This window comes from Nanorana parkeri, unplaced genomic scaffold (assembly GCF_000935625.1).
Source record: "Nanorana parkeri isolate BGI_ZX_2015 unplaced genomic scaffold, ASM93562v1 scaffold400, whole genome shotgun sequence".
NCBI lineage: Eukaryota > Metazoa > Chordata > Amphibia > Anura > Dicroglossidae > Nanorana > Nanorana parkeri.
Window position 1 is genome coordinate 207,161 of NW_017306668.1, and position 16,893 is coordinate 224,053.

A 16,893-nucleotide genomic window follows, 5' to 3' on the forward strand; every position below is an offset into this window, starting at 1 on the left:
CCCCCTCTCTCTCTCTCTCTCTCTCTCTCTCTCTCTCTATATATATATATATATATATATATATACTAGAGAGTACTATAGAGGCTGCAACATGTATGTCTGTTCTTGGGGCTTCTTATTTACTAGCTGTGTGCTCATATTACATTCAGTTGAAAATAAACGTGACCATAAACCTATAGACCAAGGCTTCTATATCTTTGTAGGGTGGCTCATCAACACTTTTTGTCAGTGACAAAGGTCATGAGGGAATTAAACATCCGCCAATACATTTTCGATCCCAGACGTTTGGTATCTGGGAGGATAGCACTCAGCTACAAAAGCCTAAAACCAGTCTTATCCTCAGCACAGAATGATCAACATGACCTTTTCAGCAGATGTCCTGCACATATATGGGCACCCTAAGGAAACATTTATGCCTACACTATTTATTTGAGTCTCATATAGGCATTTTTATGACATTTTGATGTATATACAGTAGAGGGACTACCAATCCCAGCAATACATTATATAGCAATACAGAATACCACCAGCTATAGAGGACTACAAATCCCAGCAATACATTATATAGCAATACAGAATACCACCAGCTATAGAGGACTACAAATCCCAGCAATACATTATACAGCAATGCAGAATAATATGAAGCTACATACTCTGTGTTGCTCACCAGGGCTGCATGCAGGGTCTCACCAGGGCTGCGTGCAAGGTCTCATCAGGGCTGCGTGCAGGGTCTCACCAGGGCTGTGCGGGCTGGTGCGTGTCTCACCAGGGCTGTACAGGTGGGTGTGGACCTCACCAGGGCTATGTAGGCGGGTGCAGGTCTCACAAGGGCTGTACAGGCGGGTGTACGGGATTCACCAGGGCTGTACAAGTGGGTCTCATCAGGGCTGTGCAGGTGGCAGGAAGAAAAAGGAGATATGTGGCTGGACAGGCGCTGTAAACAGGCAACAAGAGGTCCCCACAAGGCTGTCGTGAGGTCCCTAGCAAGAGCATGACATTAAAAATGTAAAGGGCCAGTATCGGCACTTAGTATCAGGGCATTTTCACAAGTACAAGCACTCGTGAAAATGCCCAGTATGAGCACCAATCCCTAATATTCAGAATAAGTTGTATCTTCAGGCTCCCTTTTATCCTACCTATTTCCTTCAAGAAGGATAGATAGATGAAAGAGAGTGGAGGCTGAAATTCAGTCCACATTATAATGAATTTTCTGAGGTTGATCTGGAGATGATGCCCATACCTGTATCACCACCTTCCAAATCATAGAATACTATAGATTTCAGATTGCTAAGGCCTGTTATAATTAATATAAGTTCTGTTATTTACTTTGAACAGAATACAGTTTATCCAGAAATGCTAATTAAAATGTATGATATCGAAAGCAGTCCACAGAGTTTAGGCTTTAGCACGTTACTTCTCTGACTGACAGTCCATGCAGGTAGGCAAAAACCTACATGGTGATCCATCTTTTTTTGTCACTATTTCACTATTTAATGCTATAATCATGCTCTAGTTATACATTTAAACCATACTTAAAGAGCAAATGCAGCAGAACCCCTTTAAGGCCAAATAGACCAGCTTTGACATGTTGCTGAGATGACGTCTTACTAAACCTGAGACCTGCAATTTTCCTGATGGGGAGAGGAAGTGGTCTGAAATCCAGACCACCAGAGAACCTAGGTTACATTTTTCATCCAAGATAAACTTTTTTTTTGTCTTAATAATGCTGTCTTTGTTCATTCATCTCTGCATAATTGTACATTAAACATTGTAACCATTTTTGGTCATTTGGCATAGAGACCTCAGTGAACAGTGCCCAGATATGTTTGGACCAGCGGCGTCTGCCGGTAAATGTGAAAACTATGAAATACTGAAAATGTAATATTCCTGTAAATGATACAAGCTTCTGCTGATTGAGCAGATGTAAACCTACACAGAGCTGCACTGACCATGGGGAGCTCACCCTACATGCTCTGAACACTGGATGCTTGTGAAGGGTGGGAGAAAGATCGTCCAAGGGTCTAATCCTTTAGAAACAAATGATCATTTTCTATGTACTGTCGAATACAATTTGCAGCTAGTCAGCAAATTAGACTGTTAGTAATTAACAGAGTATGTCATCATAACCAGCTCTATTGTGCCCATGTGGTTTTAGATTTTAAAGCCCAACACACATCAATGTTTTTTCCCCCCGTTTTGCATACATGGGGAAGAGATAGAACCTCTATCTGTGTCCCTGTTAGGAAACGTTTCCCTCACTTTTTTTCTTACTGTCACAATAACAGGAATTTAGGGAAAATATGTGACATAAATATCAATGAAAGTAATTTTTAATAGTGTGTAGAAGAGCTTGAACCCTTTTCTGGGTCTTTTTTTTTATATCTTCGGCTGCATGCTGAGGGAAATCTCTCCAATGGTGACACAGCAATTACAACTGACCATTAACTATTCTCTGCTTAAAATACAATGAGCTATCATTTTCCATTGTGAACAGACATCAGCAGGGGATATGCAATCAAATATTTCATAGTTTTCTTCGGAAGAGGAAGTTAAGGAGACATCTTCCAACGGGGATGTTTGTTTTTCTAACTTTCTAAGAGTAAATGTCCCTCAGTTTGAAGAGATATTTTCTTACTTCCTGTTGTGCCTCCAAGACAGAAAGCAAGGGGAAACTGATGATTGGGGTCCTCATCATTTCCAGGATATCATTGGAAGAATTGTGATATCACCTTGCCTGCAGAAGGCAGGAGTAAGGTGGTTGATTTTCTAAATTTTCCACATGTATCAGAAATCAAGATGTAAAGGGCAGGGAAGGCCTGATGTATGTAGTGGACCTTGCCTTTTATAACGTCATATTAGAACTTTGCTTGCCTCTAAATCTGAATGTGAACATTTGTTCTTATGATTTTCACAAAAAGTAGCCTCTGCTTATGCATTTTTGCACCATTTGTTCAGTCTGAATTGCTGGGGCTTTGTGCTAGGTTCACTTTAAAGAAATAACATTGTTTTTTGTTTCTGAAATTATGAACTATTTTTTATTTTTTTATTTTAGAGCTCTGCAAATGTAAGCCTATGAAAGCCTCACAAAAGACTTACATGAAGAGCAATTACAACTATGGTAAGTAGGCACTCAAAGTAGGCATTTACAGATGCAGTCAAAGTTACACTCAAAGACAGTAGAGCAATGCTCCAGATGTGCATATAAATATACCTGTTTATATCTCTGGATTTACTGATACAAGAAATAGGCAGCTGAAGCTGTATTCAAATCTTTACTATGAAGTTGAGCTTGTTCTTGCTCATCCTGCTTCTTGAACTTCTCTATTTGGACTTGAATCATTATGTCTTCTTAGAATTCAAATGTATAAGAGACTTGCAGACAATAAAGGCAGGAGAGCCCTCCTGCTGTATTATGGTAATGCAAAACAGTGTAAGGGGTTTTGGAGAAAAAATTAATAATATGGTAACTCACATCTGGTAAGGTTGCAGGGGACCACTTGGGTGGTGTACACAAACTTAAGTATTCGCGTGTGGAGGATGCATCTGTCTCCACGGAGGTCTTTAGGCAGAGCTTTTGCTCAATGCTCTTGGGTGGCCCAATTCCAGTTCTAACTGGTGGAACCTCGAAACGGTGCTGCAATAGTGTAGTGACATACCAAAACAAACATCAGGTGACAGAGGTGCAAAGCTTAATAAATATCTACTTTTTAATTAAGCCAATGGCGGTTTGAAACTGATGTTTTCCTGTTCAGTTGGGCACCTCCTGATGGCTTTTACGGTATTTCGCTACACTTTCATTTGGTGGGTGACCCTGTTGGCATATAAATAGGCTCTGAAGGTAGGTGGAGTTAAACCAAACTTATGCATAAATGAAAGAGCTGAATTATTTTGTGTTTTTTATGTCTTCTTGGAGTTCAGATTTAACAGTTTTTCCTAAATTACTGTTTTTCCATTTGAGACTTTTCTGCACATTTAAGGCTTTTATTATGGTTCTAAACCTCTAGTTAACTACATCTCCAGAGATATTAAATAGATATGAAAGTACACCTTTATACATCTGCTTTTTATCTGCTGTCTGGAGACTTGCAAAATTATGTAATTGCAACACTTTTCATGTTCTTAGAAGTTGAAAAAGTACTGGCAGTTCTCTTGGTATGCTCTTGGGTGGCTCATTGTCAACTGGCGAGCCTTATTTATCTATTTTCAGGAGCATATCTTCCATTAGGAGAAAGGGGTTTTTGGCGAACATCACAGAATTTCAGATTTTAATTTATGCCTACTTATAGCGGAGAGCTCACAAGCATAATTGGAACACAATTTCAGGCTCTGCTCATAAAATTCTATATAAAAAATAAGCAAAAACACAATTTTTTTGAAGTGCATAGTGAAACTCAGCCAGTAGCAGCATGTCTTTGTGGAAATAACCATTAACCAGTTATTTATGGTGAGGTGGGCTTAAAGCCCAACTCCAAGCAAATGTTTTATTTCGTTTTGCATAGGGCAGGAAAGAGTTAAAGTTTCTCTCAGGTTTTTATTTATGGCTGCCACTAACGATTATTTTCATAATCGGTTAGTTGGCCGGTTATTTTTTCGAATAATCAATTAGTCGGGTAAACAAAATCTAATATCATCTTTTATTTAAATGACACAAAAGGAGTATTACAAACATAAAGTTTACTTCAGATTAAAATTGCATACAGTTTTCCTTCAGGTCCAGTGAGTGGGTGCAATAGCCAGCCTACTATTGGCTATTGCAATTTGAAATAGCCAATAGCAGTCAGGCTATTGCACCCAATATAGAGTTACAGTGGCATTGGCTGACAGCCGGTCTTTCCTCCCCACTAGGTGCCGGCTGGATTGGTCTGTGTCCCCTCCAATCCCAACTGCCTCTGCGGATACAGGCGGGGAGAACAGTGGGGGCTGGAGGGGACAAAACCGCAACATACAGCTGGCTCCCAGCAGAGAGAAGAGAGCAGCAGAGTGGCGGCGGCGAGAAGGAGGGGATATGTGAGAGCTCTCCTCACCACTGGGCACCAGCTGCAGGGGTCTGTGTCCCCTCTGTTCCCTGCTCGGGGCAGTGATGAGACAACGAAACACCGGCTCCCAGAGAACTAGGGGATAAACACCAACTTACTGATAATGAGAATTGTTGACAACTATTCTCATTATCGATTATTATCGATTAGTTGGCTGCAGCCTTACTTTTAATGCCATCTTTATCGCTAATTACATTTCCTCTAACTTTTTGTCATGACAGGAAATGCTGCAAAATGACTCAATTAGAGACTCAGACAAAAAATAATTTCTAGTAGTGTGGAGTAAGGTTGGAACCACTGACAATGTTTTTATTGCTGCCTGTGGGGTGCCCTCACCCCACCACCCCTCCATTTCTTGTATGTCATCAGGACAGGAAGTGAAGAAAAATCATCATAGGCAGAAATAAATTCCTAATGGACCAAATAATTTTTTTTCCATATTTTCTTTGTTTCATGACTGCACCCAAGGTTCCCTAAGCGAACCATTTAGTTAGCACCAGTTCTTGAGGTATCTTTGGTTAACTGACAAATCTTTTGTATTATGTTATATACGGTATGTTTATGTAACATCGCTGGTACTGAACACCTTTGGTACTATATTGTTCAGGATCTTTAAAGTGACACTAAACTCAGGAGTTAAATTAATGCATTCAAGTACCTTAACTAGTAACAAGTACAAATGTATAAATTTACAAATGAGTAAATGTGAGCTTGTAGTCCATCACGGGAGTGAGCTTGGAACGGTGGCTACTTTACAACACACAAAGGGACCATGGGGAAAAAAAGGAGCCCCCCTCCAGAAGGAAGGTCAATGTCAGCACCAATTCAGAGATGATTTGAGGATCTACAGCGGAGTGATACACAAATAAGATACATTTCTGTTAATAGTTAAGGTACTTGAATGTATTTTTAAATTTAACTGCAGTTTAGTGTCACTGTAATGTACTTCACAAATTGTAGACTTTTAAAAACAATAAATAAAGTCTGGAGAAAATTGTCTACACTTAAGCTTTTAAGAGAATCATCTCCGTCATCTCCTAGCAAAAATAAATAATAATATTCACTTGTCATGGTTCTCAAGGCACCACACTTCTTTATGTTGCGGACCTACTGCTGCTTGAAGAATCTTCTTCATCCAAAACTTCTGGGTAGGGATGCATCAAAATGAAATTTTTAGACTGAAACCAAACCCAAAATTTAAAAAAATTGTCAGGCTGAAACCAACATTAATTTTTTCCCCAACCTTTTATATATTTATTAAAATTATTTTGTAATTATTTTCTTTCTTTATTTTCTTTTAATTTACTGTTAGGGGCTTTGGGGGAATACCAGGGGTCTAAACAGACCCCTGATATTTCCCTTTTAAAATAGAAAAAGAGATTGAGGACACAGAGTCCTCAATCTTTTTTTGTGCAGCCCCAGCACTTAATGAACAGAAAGCTCTCAGTACAGAGGCTTCCTGTTCATTTACAATCTGTAGATAGTAAATATTTGCTATCAACCCAGTCATGAATGGACAGGAATCCTCTGTACTGAGCTGCTTTTTATTCGTTCATAAAGTGAGCACATAGTAAATATTTACTATGTCCCCATACATAAATGAACAGGAAGTGATGTATAGCACTTCCTTTTCATTCATAACTGGGGACATAGTAAACTTGTGCATTATTGGTTACATTGTTTGAATTTTTCATGCATGACAGATCCTCATCTATTCTTTCCACAAATGTAGTCATTCGGGCCAAAGTGAAAGAAGTGAAGGTGAAGTGCCATGACGCCATTGCAGTGGTAGAAGTGAAAGAGATTCTCAAGTCTTCCCTGGTGAACATTCCAAAAGACACCATCACCCTGTACACAAACTCTGGCTGCCTGTGCCCACAGCTGGTCGTCAATGAGGAGTATATTATCATGGGCTATGAAGACAAAGAGCGTGCCAGGTACTGTTACCAGCAGGCTTTTCATTAAAGCAGTGTAATAAGAAGTATTGATGTACAAAGCACAGTGACCTATAGAAAACCATCAAAAGAGAAAAAATAATCCTCTTTAGGTAAACTTTATACATACTCTATATGCATTTCTGTTCTTCATATGTCAATGGTAAGTCTTGCCAGCACTTTCATTATAATGACTACTAAGTGGCAGGATCTGCCTTTGTTATACCCACCTGATTGGTCTCAGTGTTTTGATAAGAAATCTTACAGGCTCTGCTTTCCTTTAGGTGGAAATACTCACAAAAATTAACTCTATTTGATTTTAAGCGTTGTGTGTCTTAATGCAGATGAAGAGAGCAAATCAACCAAAGCATTAATTTACACAATGACTGGAGCAGCAGTTATATAGGTTAGGTCAATCTTTAGCAAAAGTGTTTTTTTTCATATCCTACTACTATTACTGTTCTTATGTATATGGGTGCCTCGCTAGTAAGAACTATAGTACAAAGTATGCCTTGCAAACAGCTTAACAACACTAAAAAATAGTATAAAGTGGTGTTACTAGTGACACTTAATATTGCATTTATATTTTCCTTATAGACTTCTGCTAGTGGAAGGTTCCTTAGCTGAGAAGTGGAGGGATCGTCTCGGAAAAAAAGTTAAGGTAAGACCAAACAAATTAATAATAATATTAATAATAAAATGGCATAGAGACGTTTTGTTTTAACTTCATGAGCTAGAAAAGAAGGACGGCTTTCACTTCCACGTTTATTAAAGCCAAAACTTAATAAAAAAAAGCCCCAGCCAATGTTTAAAAAATGAAAAAACAGCATCCTCCCTCAGTACCTCCTCTATGCCACAAGATGTCCTCAGTCTTCTGTGGTTGAATTACGCTTGTCATCATTCAATCCAGACGACTGAGGAAATACTGTCAGTGCAGCGAGCCATGGACCCCGCACATCACAGAGGACTCTGTGCTTAACATGGCCAGCCTGAAGACTTTGGCTGACTCATTAAGAATAGTGAACTTCCTGTGAGTCTAATAACGTATCTCAGCAGTTGCTATGGAGCAATTGTGAGTGAGACTGAACAAAATACAAAGTTCCCTTTAGTCGCTAATCTGTGTATTTCACAAATAACAAAACTACTGAACCATAATCATTTACAGAAAAATGCTTCATGTAGATCTGTGGTCAGCAAACAAGATTGGATGACTACACATCAGCTATATGCAACCTCTTTCTTTATTCTTTCATAAAAGCATAACACAAGAGATGAATGAAGGTCTCAGTTCATCTCCTGTGTTATGCTTTATGAAAGAATAAAGAAAGAGTTTGGATATAACTGATGAGCAGTCATCCAATTCTCTTGTATCGTGGCTGTCAGTAAATGAGCTGGGCAAGCATGGACTAACGTGGAGTGACACCCTGCTTTCCTTACCTTGTATACATGTAGATTTGTGGCCAGGCTATGGATAGCCAAGGACTTACATGTTCTTAACAAGCAGTAATCAAACTATAGAGCATGCCCCCACTGGCCTCCTTAGCTGCAGGCACTGTGGAGCAATTCATCCTCAGAGTTCACAAGAGAAACTCTAAAGTTGTTCAAGTAAGGACTCAGTATTCAGCTCCCCACTCCCAGAGCTCCTGCTGTAATTACATTAGATATTAGAAGGCTGGAACACTGCCAAGTCACTTCTGGGAGGGGAAGCTATGCTATGGCTATTCTAAACTTTGAGGATGAATCATTCCACAGTGCCTCAGGCTACATAGGTCAATGAAGGTTTTTTTTTTAAAGTGTGCATAAACCAAAATCTATATTTTAGCATGTTTGGCATAATACCTTAATATATACAGTTTTCTCAGGCAAATCAATTTTTTTATTCTGTTGCAAAGTTTATTTCCTGAAAATACTGCCAATAACAACACTAAGTAGCCTTGCACTCTCCTTCAGTTGCCTTTTAGGCTACTTATCAGGTCTATGAGATTGGAAGCCCAATTGCCAAGTGAAGAAGTGCACATACCCAGCTGACAACATTGCTGCTTTTTGTGAAGGAGTGGGTTAGTGTTGCCAGCCTGCAACAGAAAACATTGTTTCTGGCAGGAAGCGATGCAACAGATTTACAAAAAAAAAATATTTGCTTAAGAAAAGTTTATTCAGGGAAGCATGATACCAAATAGATTTATGAGTTCCACTTTAATGCTAATCTACTGCATAATGCATATTGAGGACATTAATGCTTAAAATGTCCATTGCCTACTTAAGCTAATGGTAGATAGTGCCTTGAGTTCTTCTCAAGCTAATGGTAGATAGTGCAATAATAACTTAAAACATGTGCTTACTGAAAATAAAAGACTGCTACATTTAGTTACTTGCATAAATCTTCTTCAGCAAAAAAACATTGTTTGTTGAAAACACACTTCGCATATTTTCTATCATACGATAAAAAATAGGTCCTAACAGGCTCACTTCACTAAGCTAAAATTATTATTTGCCATAAGAATTAGTATTTCCAGCAATGAAAGCCAATTAGAGCTAAAGATAACAATAACATGGTTCAAAATAATGATTATTATGGCAAAAAACATCTGGAATAGCTTAGTGGATTGAGTGTAATTTTTACATAAAACTAATTTATTAAATTATATTATCATTTTAAGGAGCTTATTAATAATGGAGAACAGATAATGGATATATTATAAACAGCTACGTTACTCTACACCGCGGCCTGTATTTTGCAAAATGCAGGCTGCAATGTAGAACCTGCAAAAACTGAGGTTCTAATAAATTCAGACTACCCAAACCTAACAACAATGGCTTCAGAATGTGTTGTGCTTCGGGATGGAGGTAAACAGAATCTTGCAAACAATAACAGGATCCCCTGTGTGTAATTCCTCATATTTTCCATTTTTTCCAGCGTTGGGATCAGAAACTTCGTCGCCCTCGAAAAAGCAAGTCTTCTGTGGCACAAAATGGCAATAAAAACAGCAACTCAAGACAAACACAGAGTTAGACTAGCAGGATGATGAATATAAAACTCTGTGGACTTTTATACAAAGATTTGCATTGGTGGAACAGAAAAGAAGAAAATTGCACTATTGCACGTTATAACCTTTTGTTTACTACAAGATATTGTAGTTGATTTTAGTTGTTTTTTTTTTCTCTTTTATATTGCACGGATTACTAAGCTACTAGTTTTATTCCACTTTCAATAATGTCGAAGTTGTTTGTTTATCTAAGAAATTAGCCAGATGGATTGTGAAGCGTGGAGAGGATTTATGTTAAAAATGTTCCTGTTTGAGTGTAATGGCCTTAATGGGACTCACCTATGAAAGTTGTCCAAGGGACTGTGTTGCCCATAGGAACCAGAGGTTTCCTTTCATGTCATTCCCTTTCAGAGGAAGTATACCAGTAGTTGCTATAGACAACAAAGATGGTTCTATCCAACACTTTCACACCTAAGGTCTATGCACATTTTTTTTGTTTGCGTTAAGGCAGCCCGTTCATATTGAATGAGCTGGCAGCACACCATACCGCATAAAAAGTGCATCTGGTCACACAGCATACCATAATGAACATTATGGGGCTGGTCTATAAATGCCCTGCCCAGCATATATAGATGGGTGGATGTCGTTCACACGGCACTAGCACCACTAGATGGCACTAAGGAGTAAAGTGATTTCCTATGTTCCTCAGCACTATCTATGGGCACTAGGAGCACAGGACATTTATAAATGAGTCCCTATGTGTGTTGTGGTACACAGTTATATGCTAGCAGCTACTGTACATGCCTTCTAGGGTGCCCTTCCATATGTTGCAGTAATACGCAACTGATAGGTCACTGGCAAGCCTTAGGCTGGATTCCCATTGATCCACATGCGTTGCAGCATATGTGGTAACGCACATGCGAATGTGTGAATGGAGCCATATAGTTTCCATTCCCCTTTCACAATAAACTGCGGAGATGTGAACTAGACCCACAGGAAAGAATAGGATTTTTCAATGCATATCACTGCAGCAAAATAGGAATAGGATCTTAAAGCTGAGCGTCAGCATTCACTTCAGTCTTGCGAAGTTGGACAGACTCCTCTCCTGTACTGAAATGTTTATGGTGATTTCACGGCATGCTATGAGTCTGACTAATTTCCTGGCTGGAGGACATCAAGCATTATCTAGCGCTTTGCACAACTCCTGACTGTCCTTGCCCCCACTTTCATTAATTGGTTTTCAATTCTTTCAATCATAGAGGATCAGTATCAATGTTACCTAGGGACTCAGTATGTGTGTGTTACCTAGGGTGGTCTGCATGCAAATGTAGCCTATCTGGGAATACACATTCCTCCAGACTGACATCCTCTCATCAAGGCATTTTGATATCTGTAAAACTCCTCCCAAGAGCCAGCCCACTGGTTGCATCAGGACTGATGGCTCTTAAGATTAGTACCGAGGCAGGGTGCTGTGATGTTTTTAGGAAGACATGTACTGCACCCTGCAAGACCCTCCCACCAGCCAAGATCTGGTTGCTTTGCATGGAGAAGCACAGAAACCTAGCAATGATGTCACTCGGTATAAAATAATGTGTCGAAAGCCAAAACATTTGGACTAGTTTTTAGATAGAGCAATGAGGGGTTAGAACCCCTCTCAGGTTTGTATTGACATGTCTCCCCCGCTACGGAGATTCACTTCTCTGTTTGTCCTGGTGACCTTTTACCAGTAATGAAAGTTAGCAAAAATTAGAAAAATTTCAAGTTTTTATCAGAACATGAATAGAGCCGAAAAGGGACATTTGTCCTGGTGGCAACTGTTTAAGGCCCCGTTTACACCAGGGCGGTTCGGTCGTGCGGATTTGTCCGCGCTAAACCGGCAACGTGAACGATCCCATACATTCCTATGGGGACCGTTCACGCGATCGCGCGACTCCACGAGATCAGAACCGCCTACTGCCCAAAAACGCCCCAAAATGCCCTTTTAAAATTTGAAATGCATCTGCCCTGGTGTGAATGGAGCCTTAGGGGTAAACACACAGCTGTTGGTGTGCAGGCACAGTGCTGATGTGCTGATCCTGGCGCATTGCACTGTTTATTGTTTTGCTAGAACCTTATTGAAATGTCACGAATGACATTTCATTAAAGTTCTATCAGCACAGCAGGGTGCGATGCAATTGTACCGCACCACACCATGTTGCGCTAAAAAAAAAAAGCACGCTGTACGTTTTTCCAGGACACACCACTGCAACGTACTCGTGTGAATTGCGTTCATTTAAAACAAAGCAAACTGCATGTCTATGTGTTGGGGCTGCGCTGGAAAAAAGGTCCAGCACATCCCCTATGTATCTGGTGTGAATAGGCACTTTGGAGAAATTTAGATGTGGATTTACAAAAGGAGTTAAAAAATCTTCACTCAATAAAATGTGTGAATATTTACTTCAATTATGAAGTCATATGGAAAGCAGGTTTCCAAAAGGAATTGGATAAATGAAATTAATTTTTTCGGGTGAAGATTCTTAACAACTTTGATAAATCAATCTCTAACTCTCATTTCCTGTTTTGTCTACTGAACAAGAAGTGAAGGAAAATCTCCCCCAAAAGGACACAGATTACAAAAATCATAACAGGGGTTTTAATCCTCCCGTGTTCTATCTAAAATAAAAATAAAAGTTTTGGCTTTAGATATATTTAAACCTCATTTTTCCATTGGTGGTTGGAGTATGAGCTGAAGTACCAAAGCTTCCACTGGAGGATTGTCATGGAACTGAGATATAAGGCCTTATTCAATAAAACAGTACAAGCTGCAAAGCACTATGTACAAAGAGTAGTATCTATAGCAACCAATCTGATTCCATTTTGTGCTTACTCGTGGCATGACTTCAATAAATTGAACTGGGATTGGTTGCTATGTGCTAGTGCACTTTTTTTATGCGCTGTTTATTAAAGAAGCCTGTCCCAGAGCCATCATCATAAGCCTCCCAAACAATGCCTTTTTTTTTTTTTGGACCATCTCATATAAACACAATCTCACCAGTGGCTAAAATTTAGAATGTTAAACAGTATTTTTTTGCTTTACTGTATTTAGCATAGAGGGTGATTTATAAGCAGCCAAGCTATCATTGGTTCAAAATTTAAATTTTTTCATGTGTTGCTAAACCTTTGCTTCAAGCACAACCAATAGGATATCAAAACCATTTGTGATGTCATAGAGATTCATTGCTAAAAGGCCACACCTTGAGTGATTGTGTTCTGAAGGTTATCAAAAATCTGGGAAACAGGAAAGCTCCAGAATAATATTAGGTTAATGGAGAGAAGAACAATGACCGATATTACCATATTCCTGAGCTGTGGTGGCATCAGGGTCACTTTCAATAGCTGGGAGGCTCTAGGATGGGTTTCAGAAGTACAGTTATATATGTTGTGGAGAACACGATTTATCATCTTTGTAAGGATTATCAAAAATATCAATAATATTCATAGGTGTATACAATGGGTAGGTTTTTGCCACCATTCAGTACGTTCTCATATTTAAAAAAACCTGCCAACTTAAAGAGGAACTTTACCCACCAATTTAGGGGTCTCCCAAAATAGGTACTTTTAAGCCATGACAGCTGTCAAGGTTTTCATTGTGCCTTTTTCATCTCTCAACTGAACATTCAAGCCCTCGAATGGCTGGTGTCATAGCAGGTCACATGTCTAGCACCACGGCAATTGCAATCCAAATAGAGGCTCAGATGGCACCTTCCTTGACTGCGAGGGATAAGAGGTTGTAGTTTCTCTTTAACTCACTGGTTTGAAAGACACTATAGGCTGAATTAATAAAGCCTTAACACAAGGATAAGGATCTATATTTGATCCATGAGTCTGTTAATTTCATAACTCTTCTGACTTAGCTATAAATAATTGCTGCCCCTTTTTTTGGTGAATTGAGCCCTAAAGATTATGCGAACCATCTCCCTACTGTGAGTGCTTAGGAAGTTCAGTCCACATTAGCTGGGTCTCAGAACACAGCTGGTAATGTTTTCTCCTCTAATGATGAGGGTTTCTTAATAAAGGAGCCTTCCATAGTATCCAGATCATTACTAGACCACTGGCATCTGACCTGATCTCAGATTTAGATTGAGGATTGAGATTAGTCTAGTGGTCTTCCTTGGAAAGATAAGTTGTAAAGTGCTGTAACCCATAACAACCAAGCTGGTTGCTATGGGTTACTGAACTGTTACTGAACTAGGCACATCAGCATTGCTCTTAGAACTGTATTATAGAATAAGCCATTGTAGCATTCAGAACCACCCCATAATATAATTCTCCTGTACGTAAGGGCTCAAATTGATTACACTCGATAATTAATTACCCTTTTAAAAGACCAAAATATTGCAATGATAGTGATCTATATATTTGTTGAGTTGAATTGAGTTTTACTGGCATAAAGCAGCAACGTAGGGATTATTGTACTTTTTTAAAGTTTTTATAAACATTTTATTTAGTTGACTTGTGTTTGTCCTGGTGTGATTTTGTTATATATATAAAGAAATGTTTGAAGGGAATATTTGCCGCTGTTCACTCCCTTTATGACTGTAAAATGTATTGTTCATGAGATAGAACATTCTACAATTAGGACTTTCATTCCCAGAAGTATGCATTTAACCGAAACTTAAAGTAGAACTGAAGCCAAAATGTTTTTAGGATTGGATAGAGTAAAGGAGGATTATAACTAGAGGTGCACCAAAATGAAACTTTGAAACCAAAATCGAAAATTAAAAAAATCAAGCCGAAACCGAAAAAAAAATTTCTAAACTTTTTAATTAAAAAAAAAATATACTTTACTTGTATTTATTTTTTCTGAATCATGAATGAATAGGAAGAGATGTATAGCACTTTCTATTCCTTCATAATTGGGGACATAGTAAACATACTATGTCCTCAAAGAGGTTAGTGATTGCTGATCGCTGACTGATTGTACTCACTCTCTGTCCTGACTTGCCTTCACAGGATGCAGAGCGGACGGTGCAGGGAGGAGAGCTCAGTCTATTTTGACAGCTGACTCCTCCTCCTCCACCCCACTGGCTCATCCTTCTGTGACAGCTGACACCTGTCTCCACCCCCACACTGCCGCTCTGCATCCTTTTTCTTTGTTGAAGATCTCTTTCTTCTTCAATCAAGACTTGTTGTTACACTGCTGAGCTCAACTCTTTATGCAGCTATCTGGATTGGCTAATCCTCAGCACTGCCTTGGAAGCTGTTCCTGGACCCCTCTGCATCAAAGATTGCAGGACCTGTCTGTCATCTGACACTTGGGCACTGGGCTCTGCGTGTGGCACTCCCCAGACATGTAATGTACTGGTTTGTTAGCTGCAGAGATCTTTTCCTAGCTTCTGGTACCTGGTCTCTGAAAATTCACTTGTGGGTATGCCTATAGGCAGAGTGAAGATAACCTGGAATGTGACCTTTGGGCACTGGGCTCTGCATGTAACACTCCCCAGTTCCTTGTACACTGTGTTAGGATCATGGTAAATCTCTAAGGACCCTCCAGCCTTATACAAATGAACATGGCAGTCTATCAATCCTACCACTGTTAAGCTCCACCATTATTTTCCCTGTGCCATTGGTTTCCAAGGAAAAGGTTAACATGCAGGACAAATTAGTGTGGAGTCACTAGCTACAGAGTTGTGTGCAAACACTATACTACTAATAATACACTACTATTGCTCCCACTGTAAAGTAGTTCTTCCTGCCATTGCTTTATTGGCAAGTCATGCACAGTACTTACCTCAGTTTGTCCTTTCTGCCACTTACAGTGGCTCCGTCACTCAAGCCATTATATACCTCTCGTGCTCACAGCAGTTGATTTGTGAGAACCCAAGGTTTTTACTTGTTGTCTTACATGAAGTTGCCTCAGTCTAGCAGTGCAACATGTTGGCTCTGATCCCAAATGCAAGGGTAGTGGTCCTGCTGGCCTCTAAAGCTCAAAAACCACTAACAGTTCAGGGGTGGTCTGCAGCATCCCTCCTCAGGAAACTGACATTGATATCCTGGATCATTGTCCCATACTTGAGAACACACACTTTTCTGAGTCTTCCATAGCACCTTTTAGTGTGACCCCCTCCTCCATCCTTATCCAGGATGGAGTTCTTTACAGCTATGTTACATTTTATAAATAAAATCAATACTATGATAGCTGACTTAAAATTCAGCTATCTTATTTGACATTCTTACAGCTGTAGCAGTATTTGATCCTTCTGCTGCATATGGGCTGTGAGATGGGATCTCATAAATCTGTTCTGGATCAGTTTGTTCCTGAGGAGCCTCAGCTGATATAGCTCCCAGGCTTACAGATACCGGTTTATGTCTTATTAACCCAATCAAGCATACCTAAAACTGAAACAGCTGCAGCTGATACTACTACTATTGCTGGTCTGGGTTTCCTAAAAAGGTTCTATGACTCCAAACTATATAAGTACACTCTTTACTTGAACATATTCCGTATGGAGACCTTGATAAATGTTCTCCTTCAAAACATTTTTCTGATCAATATCTGCTTGAGAAGGCTTTTCTTGAAAAGTGGACTGTCCCCACTGTGGATTCAGCCATTTGAGGCCTTAACAAAACACTGACTGTTCCTATTGAGAATGCCCCACTGTTTAAGGATGAGGCTGATAAACGTCTGGATCTCCTTTCCAAATCCTTGTTTATACTTGCAGGTCCCGCTATGTATAGGTATAGCTGTCATCTCAATTTGTCAAACCTTAGGGGAATGGACTATGTCTGAGGAACCTGCTCCTAACTGATATTCAATTATGAAGTGTTTATAGCTTATGCCTGTGGCATTACACTATTGTATACAGCGCTTAGTGTATATTGGTTGTCTTTTTCCAATATAAATCTCCTATCTAAGAATATACAGAGAATGCAGAATGCTGGTCTGTGGAACAAAAATGC

At 39.4% G+C, this 16,893-nt stretch overlaps 1 protein-coding gene across 1 annotated transcript in view; it reads left to right on the plus strand.

Annotated features, from left to right (window-relative positions):
• FRZB (frizzled-related protein) overlaps positions 1-10,407 on the plus strand; it is a 20,909-nt gene extending 10,502 nt beyond the window's left edge. The window contains exons 3-6 of the mRNA XM_018559509.1: positions 3,053-3,118; positions 6,769-6,973; positions 7,568-7,631; positions 9,885-10,407. Of these exons, the coding sequence (XP_018415011.1) occupies positions 3,053-3,118; positions 6,769-6,973; positions 7,568-7,631; positions 9,885-9,980 (431 nt within the window). The 3' untranslated portion in view covers positions 9,981-10,407. The remainder of the gene's footprint in view (positions 1-3,052; positions 3,119-6,768; positions 6,974-7,567; positions 7,632-9,884) is intronic.
• The last annotated feature ends 6,486 nt before the right edge of the window (positions 10,408-16,893 follow it).